Source organism: Apium graveolens, chromosome 10 (genome assembly GCF_009905375.1).
Source record: "Apium graveolens cultivar Ventura chromosome 10, ASM990537v1, whole genome shotgun sequence".
In the NCBI taxonomy this organism is placed as follows: Eukaryota; Viridiplantae; Streptophyta; class Magnoliopsida; order Apiales; family Apiaceae; genus Apium; species Apium graveolens.
In genome coordinates this window covers 136509506-136518158 of record NC_133656.1, presented here as the reverse complement: position 1 = coordinate 136518158, position 8653 = coordinate 136509506, and the positions used below count along the sequence as shown (strand labels likewise).

General features: G+C 49.3%; 1 protein-coding gene across 1 annotated transcript; it reads left to right on the top strand.

The window, feature by feature from the left end:
• Window positions 1–6199: 6199 nt before the first annotated feature.
• LOC141691041 (uncharacterized) lies at window positions 6200–8210 on the top strand. Its single transcript, XM_074495787.1, has 4 exons — window positions 6200–7115; window positions 7377–7438; window positions 7527–7917; window positions 8206–8210. The coding sequence occupies exons 1-4, from the start codon at window positions 6200–6202 to the stop codon at window positions 8208–8210; spliced, it is 1374 nt and encodes a 457-aa protein (XP_074351888.1).
• The last annotated feature ends 443 nt before the right edge of the window (window positions 8211–8653 follow it).

Here is an 8653-nt window from a genome sequence, read left to right as displayed (position 1 = left end):
GTCGGAGACGGCCAAGTATAGGATCAAAGTTTCTCCTGCTTTTGGGTTGGACAACATGGGAGGGCTACTGAGATGCTTCTTTATGTTCTGAAAGGCTTCCTCACATTCTTCGGTCCACTTAAAGTTCCTCCCCACTCCTTTGATTGCTTTGAAGAACTCTTGGCATTTATCGGAGGATTTTGAGACGAAGCGGTTTAAGGCAGCCACTCGTCCCGTTAAGCTTTGAACATCCTTCACCCGTCGAGGGGATCTCATCTCGAGTAGGGCTTGTATCTTGGCTGGGTTGGCCTCAATGCCTCTATGGTTGACAATAAATCCCAAAAACTTCCCCGATTCAACCCCACACACGCATTTCTGGGGGTTGAGTTTCATTCTGTACTCCCTTAGGATCTGGAACATTTCTGCCAGGTGGCGGACATGATCCCTCGCTTCTTTCGATTTCACCAGCATGTCGTCTACATAGGCCTCCATAGTATTCCCCAATTGATGTTTGAACATCTTATTCACCAGCCTCTGATAGGTTGCCCCCGCATTAAGGAGCCCGAAGGGCATCCCGATGTAACAGTAAAGGCCCCGATCAGTAATAAAGGAGGTGTGCTCCTGATCTGGCCCATACATGGGGATTTGGTTATATCCCGAATAAGCATCCATAAAACTAAGCAGCGCGTGCCCAGCCGTGGAATCAACCAGCTGGTCGATTCGGGGTAGAGGAAAGCTGTCCTTCGGGCAAGCTTTGTTCAGGTCGGTGAAGTCTACACATGTCCTCCACTTGCCATTGGGCTTCTTGACAAGCACAGGGTTGGCCAGCCACACGTGGTAGAAGGCTTCTCTCACAAGTCCTGCCTCCATTAATCTATCCACTTCTTCTCTGAGGGCCTCTGCCCTCTCTCCACTAATCGGCCGTCTCTTTTGCCTAACCCCCTTCTTTTTCGGGTCCAAGTTGAGCCGGTGGCACATGACTTTTGGGTCAGTCCCTATCATATCGGAGTGTGACCATGCAAAGACATCCAAATTCTCCCTTAGGAAGCGGGCTAGATCCTCTCTCAAGTCAGGACTTAGGTTAGAGCCTATTCTGAGTACCTTGGAGGGATCATTTGGGTCTACCAAAATCGGGATTGTGTCCTCTGCGGCCCCGACCCTCTCGACCATTGAGGGCATTCTCGGGTCTAGATCTGCTCGAGCCTCGCTAGTTTTTTCCATTTCCGTGATTGCCAAACCTTCCGCATCCTTGAGCTCGGTTTGGTGAGCTTGGGTCGGGTTTATCAAGCGTTCAGAGGTCGTAGTTACAGTTCGAGTGATTCCGTCGGGTGGGTCCATAGTGATTGTTGTTTCTTTGTGTGCCCACTTCCCTCTCCTAAGTGTTGCAGTGATTTGTTCTGGGCTCTCTTCTTCATCACTTGCTTCCTCTATAATCCCCTCTTGTATCAACATGATGGGCTGAGATGCTTCCATTAGTAAGGCCCCTGGGCGTGGTTCCACATGAATTCCCATGTGCTCGAAGTAGTTCTCGGGCAACTCCTCAATTGAAATCAAATTACAAGTCTCGTGGCCCTCAGGACGTATTCTTTTCCTGCCCTCTGCCTCTTCCATGGGGATGTCGCACTCACCTGCTTCAGCTATCTCCCTTGAGGCATTTCTTGACTCGGCCGCTTTGAGTGCCTGGTTGTAGCAGACCCTGGATTCGTATTGACAGCTCTTCAAGATGCCTACCCCCGTGGGGGTTGGGAATTTTATCGTCATATGATGGATCGAGGTCACCATCCTCATTGCCCTCATAAGGGGTCTGCCCACTATAACATTGTAGGCACAAGGCTGGTCTACGACTGTAAACATAGCGATCTGGGTGGCCACATGAGGCTCCTCTCCTATGGTCACCGAGAGCCGAATTGTCCCTTTCACTCCGATCGAGTCTCCCGTGAACCCGTGCAGGTGCCCACCTGTTGAGGTTAATTCTCTATCCAATAATCCCAGTTTTTTGTAGGCATCATAAGTCAAAACATCAGCCGAGCTCCCGGTGTCCACCATTGCTCGGTGAACATTCACCATCCCAATCTTCATTTTTATGACTAGGGCATCGGTATGAGGGTAATGCACCCATTTTGCATCATTCTCTTTAAACAAGATATCATCGACCTCCCTTTCAAAGAGCTCCGGGGGCCTTTGGCTTAGATGATTGACGTTGGTGAGCGGCTTGTCCTTTGCTTCCCGGGCATATCTGTCCATCGCCTTCCGGCTGTCTCCACCAATGTGAGACCCGCCTAGAATAATATGAATACTACCAGCCCGAGGGACCCTTTCTTTGTCTTCTGGGGGTGGAGGAGGGACGGTATGATAATCCGTCCTGTGTCTTCGAACCTCCTTGACAACCCACTCCGTAAGCTTCCCTTGTCTAATCAAAGTCTCGATCTCATCCTTTAGTTGTCTACAATCAGCTGTATCGTGTCCGGTGGCCTCATGGTATGCACAATACTTCGAAGTGTCTCTTTTATTGTAGTCTGTGAGAGGAGTTGCCTTCCTGAATACCCCCTTCCCCACATATGTAGCATATATGTGGTCGATAGAGGCTACCAGAGGGGTGTGTGTCTGCCATTTGCTTGTATAAGGCCTTCCCGAATCTTTAGTGGTCTCTTTGCCACGGGCAGACTTTTTCGGGCTCGAACTACGCCGATATGTCTTCCTCCTTTCGTCAGGGCTTGAGGATCGGTCCCTCTTGTCTCGATAGCTTTCGCTGATTTTCAGCTCTCTCATCGATTTCTCTACCCTCTTGAAGGGTTCGGCTTGCTCATAGAACTCGGCCAAGGTCCTCGGCTCACTCGCTTGGAGGCTCTTCCAAAATTTCGATCTTTCTTTCAGCCCTGCTCTCAAGAAATTTTTGATGGTCTCCTCACTGGCTCCTCTCACCTTGGGGACCTCGGCGTTGAACCGACGAAAGTATTCTGCCAAGGGCTCCTCCTCCCTTTGCTTGATGTTGGCTAACGTGGCCACAGGAGGCGAATAGTGGAGGGTCGACTGAAATTGTCTGACGAACAAGTCCTCCAATTGCCTCCACGTTCTTATGCTAGCCGGTCCCAACTTGGAGAACCATTGTTGGGCACTAACTCTGAGTGATGCCGCGAAGAGTTTGCAACGGGTCATCTCCGGCACCTGATAGACTTCCATCTCAGTGTTAAATTGAATAAGGTACTCCGCCGGGTCGGTTTCGCCGTTGAATAGAAGGTCGGGGTTGTGCCTAAACACCTGAGGTAGGGGGGATGATCGGATAGCAGCCGTAAACGGAGAGGGGGCAGCCGAAGCAGGGGGCCCTCTCTTCTCTTGCTCCATCTCATCTAAGATCCTTCTCAGGTCCCTTACTCTAACAACTTCTCCTTCTCTGTCACCTCCCGCATTACTCGAATGATGTGAGCCCTGAGGTCGTTCGCGGCGTCCCCCTCCTCCAGCTCGATCCTGTGACTCCTCTTCACGATTGTATCTGCGTCTATGTCGCTCCTCCCTCCTGGGTGAGGTGTGTTGACGTCTTTCCGGAGGGGTCGTTGCCCGTTCCCTTTTCGAGCCTCTTTTATCCACGGGCTCTTTCTCTTCTCTCTCCTTCTTACAATTCTCCAATTTGAGCCTGAGGTCATGTTCGCTTAGTTTTCTACCCACTCGGTCTAGCACGCTAGTTGACCTTGCCTCAGATGAAGCTGACTTCGGCCCCGATCTCGTAGAGATCTGGCTGCCCCGCTCATCATGGCCTCGGGGTATATCTTCCTTTTCGCGTGATGTTTCTTTCTTCTATTTGGTCTCGGTTTCCACGTCATCAAAATCATGGATCAGCTTCTTCTGAGGGCCTTTGCCCTTCCAGCTACGCTGTGAGACCTTGAGGCGGCGCGCCTTACGCTTGGCGTTCCGGACCGAGCTTCTTTCTATCTTTGACATTCGGGCGTTGATCTGATTCATCTGATCGGCCAGCCCTTCGAGATACGTCATCACAGCCTGCCCGTCCACGGTTGCAATTGGTGGAGGTGGCGCCTGATTCTCTGGGGGCGTGTGTTCGAAAGTAGGGTCCTTCTTTCCTCCGCTCCCTGGTGTCGTCACTTGCTTGCTTTCTTTGGTCATCTTTCTCCCTAAGATGAACGACCCCTCCTTCTAGCGCCAAATGTTATAGGGAGAATTTCGTATAACAATGTTGTGGAGGTTAATGGGCGGAACAAAGATCAAGGACAGTGTTTGAGGGCGGAGGAAGGTTGTTTGGTGGTGGTTGAGCTTGTATGTGGACTTCTTAAGAAAGAATAGGGTTTGTTATTCTCTATCAAGTGTCGACCCATGTCCCATACAAGTGCCTACGTACCCTATTTATAGGGATCAAGCCTCACGTAGTTCTTGGGGAACAAGTCACGTAGGCTAGGGTTAGGACTCTTCAGCCCGTGCAGCCCAAGCCCACGATAAAGTCAGGCCTTCAGCCAATTAGTCACGTAAATCTCGATCGGCTCCACACGCTTTCTACAATCTCGCGGCATCTCCGCAATCCTTCCCGTGATTGTAGGAACAACCCGTGTCGACCCCGAAATCTACGAGCAACTCAGTCATCTATGAGTCACTTTCAATGTTGCACACAAAGTCTTTCGATGCGGCCCGGCCTGGTCACCTCGGCCCGCACCGCCTTCAAATAATAAATATAATGTTACCTCTGTTTCTATAAGATGTGGGCTCATGAGCTCAGCCCGCGTGTGGGCAGCTAAGCCCACCTCGCATGAAGGCACCTGAGCCCACCTCGCGTGGGCACAACCGAGCTCAGCTCGCATATGAGAGCCCAAATGACAAATGTGAGCTCACCTTACATGTGTGAGCCCAGCTTGCATGTCCTCACTTGAGCCCAGCTCGCATGTTTGAGCCCAGCTCTCATGTCATGAGCCCAGCTCGCATGTGAACCCAGCTCGCATGTTACGAGCCCAGCCCGCATGTGAACCCAGCTCGCATGTGCTGGCCCAAGTCATATAAATCCATGGGTCTAGCCCACACACAAGAGTCCAGCTATTTAGTGCACCCACAGGGACCTGTTTAGGGCCCATGGCCGAAAGCGGGCATAACAATACCTTTTCCACATAGAATCAATTTAAAAATGCCAAGACCCACAATTAAATTCACTTATCATTTTTCAAAAGTCTCTAAGACCTCTACGAAGATAACTGAACAAATCCCATGTTTTTATCCATCTCAGATGATTTTATAAAAATGCACGAAGGTTAAATAAACCCTTATGTAAATCACATAATTCCTTTAAAATTCACAGAAATTAACACAGAACATATAATCATGCACACAGTCAAGCAATCACACGCATATAGTCACATAAAGACTCAGGTCTGATCATAGAATCTATCCCTCTTTAATCTTTATTCCCTTTTTACGCGTACCGGGTCACGTTCAGCCTGACGGCCCGACGCTCAGCGTTTCGAATACGCTTCTCATTACCTTTGCCAATCAACACGTCTCTTAAGACGAAATACTTCTTTCATTTACTTCACATATAATTCACATTTTATATCATTTAATTTTCATACTAGGACGGGTTCCGTTCTACCTGACGGCCCGAAACCATAGCTTGACTTTTAAGCTGACTCTTTAAATTGGAACATTTTTATCCACGCTCTTTAACTCTAGTATACAGATAAGATAAATAATCACCACTTAATCACATAATCTCATCACATAACACATACTTTACTTTCTTAATTACGACGCAAAATTCTCGGTCGTTACAAGATCCCCTCGACGGGTGAAGGATGTTCAAATCTTAACGGGACGAGTGGCTGCCTTGAACCGCTTCGTCTCAAAATCCTCCGATAAATGCCAAGAGTTCTTCAAAGCAATCAAAGGAGTGGGGAGGAACTTTAAGTGGACCGAAGAATGTGAGAAAGCCTTTCAGAACATAAAGAAGCATCTCAGTAGCCCTCCAATGTTGTCCAACCCAAAGGCAGGAGAAACTTTGATCCTATACTTGGCCGTCTCCGACTTTGCAATAAGTGCAGTATTAGTCCGAGAGGAGGATGGTGTCCAGCTCCCGGTATATTATGTGAGTAAAAGGCTAGCCGATGCCGAGACTCGATACACAAGCCTCGAAAAGCTAGCGTATGCTCTGATTCTGGCCTCACGAAAACTCAGGCCCTATTTTCAGGCACATAAGATAGAAGTGCGAACCTCCTACCCCCTCAGACAAGTGATGCATAGACCAGAATCTTCTGGTCGAATGTTGAAGTGGACGGTTGAGCTCGGCCAATTCGAGGTGGATTATAAGCCAAGGACTGCGATCAAAGGCCAAGCCCTGGCCGATTTTGTGCTAGAATTTCCCCCACATCAAGAAGTGGAGCCGGGAGCCCTTGTTGTTATACCTAGCACAGAAGAAGTTGGACTGGAGAGACAAAATAGTGCCCCATGGTGGAGCCTATTTGTGGATGGTGCCTCTAACGGTGATGGAGCAGGAGCTGGAATCGAGCTAATCAGCCCAGAGGCGCACAAGATCAGACGTGCGACCCATCTGGCCTTTCATGCAACCAACAATGATGCTGAGTATGAGGCCCTGATCAACGGTCTCAAGCTAGCTCTGGAAATGAAGGTCGAGAATTTGAGTGTGTTTAGTGACTCCATGATTGTGGTCTATCAGATAAACGGGGGGTATCAAGCTAAGGGGCCGAGAACAGAGCTTTACCTGAAGTGCGCACAGAGGATAATCGCAAGATTCAACGAGGTGAGGCTGGAACTAATCCCGCGTGGGCAGAATGAAGGCGCGGACGAGCTAGCTAAGCTCGGCTCACGCCGCGAGAGCACTTTGCTAGGGACCGTGCCCCTTGATATACAGAGGCAACCTAGTGTGCCCGAGCACGAGGTGGGCAGCCTCAGTAATGAGCTCGGCCCCACGTGGATGACATCTATTCTAGCATACATAAGAGAAGGTTCACTTCCGGATGAAAAGAACGAGGCAAGGAGGATAAAATACAAAGCAGCCCGCTATGTGATATACGACGGGATTCTATATAGAAGAGGGTTCAGTGTTCCTCTCCTCAAATGCATAGATGGGGATGAATGCAACTACATCCTAAGGGAAGTACACGAGGGCATTTGTGGCAATCACTCGGGGGGTAGCTCTCTAGCTCAGAAAATCCTCCGTCAAGGCTACTACTGGCCAACGCTGAAAAAAGACGCCTCTGAATTCTCCCGAGCTTGTGATAAGTGTCAGCGATATGCCAATTATTACAACCACCCCGTGACCTCTCTCACATCCCTCATAAGCCCCTGGCCCTTCTCCATGTGGGGAATTGATCTGATTGGGGAACTCCCGAAGGCCAGGGGAGGCGTCAAGTATGCGGTGGTTGCGGTAGACTATTTCACTAAGTGGGCAGAGGCCGAGCCCCCAGCCACTATCACAGCGAAAAAGGTCAGGGAGTTTGTATACAGGGCTATTGTATGTCGCTATGGCAGTCTGCCACCCCCAGAGTAACGGGCAGACAGAGGCTGTTAATAAAATCATTAAGCATACCTTAAAGGCAAAGCTTGAAGAGAAGAAAGGAGCATGGCCAGAAGAGCTCGCCCAGGTCCTATGGTCTTACAACACTACACCCCGAACCACAACTGGAGAGACCCATTTTTCTCTGGTGTATGGGTGTGAAGCTATGGTGCCCGTTGAAGTGGGAGCAGGATCTTTTCGAAGGGACAACTATGACTCAGAAGCAAACAAGGTCAATCATCGGCTCTATTTGGATATGATCGAAGAAACTCGAGAAGAGGCTCAGATCAGGATAGCGGCATATCAGCAGAGGACAGCTAGGCATTACAACAGTAAGGTTCGAGCCCGAACTTTCAAGGTGGGAGATTTGGTTCTGCGCCGGGTCATGCCAAATACCAAGGTGGTGAGTCACGGAGTCTTTGGAGCGAGTTGGGAAGGTGCCTACAAGATAAAGTCAGTGCTCTGGAAGGGAACCTACCACCTCAATGATATGCAAGGCAAGTTGATCCCAAGAGCCTGGAACGCGGAACACCTTCGCAAGTATTATCAGTAATATTATTCTTTCCAGACTTAGTATTATCTTAAAATATTCCTAAGTCTCGGGGGGTAGTGCCATATAGGTGCCTCCCTGAGACCACAAGCATGTACTCTTTTCACTTCCCATTATCAATGAATAAACGATTGATCTCTATTTGCGCACTTGATATTTTAACTTCTGTTAATAGATTAAATACCCAGCAGGGGACCCCATCCTTGGGAACCCATGCGAGGACAAAACAGTTGTTTTATTAACATGTTAAAACAAGTCGGGCCTCGGCCCGCTTGACGCCAAGAACATGAAACGAGCCGGGCCATGGCCCGCTTAGACAAATATGAACACATAGTAGATAAAAGATGAGGATAAAGAGGTATAGGCCCGCGATGCGAGCTCATACCCTGACCCTCAAGACCACAAATGCGACCCAGGGGGCCCAGCCCTCCATCAAACATACTCAAAGTCGCATGATGCGAGGAGAAGACACATGCGAGCTCCTAGGCCGACTCGCTAGTGTGAGCACACCTACAACACCTGCGAGTTGATGCGAGCTTGTTCTACTTGGCATTCTCTCTCAATGGTTGTTTGATTGAACAAATGACACGAGCTGGTTATTTGGGCTCGCAGTGAAGGGGTAA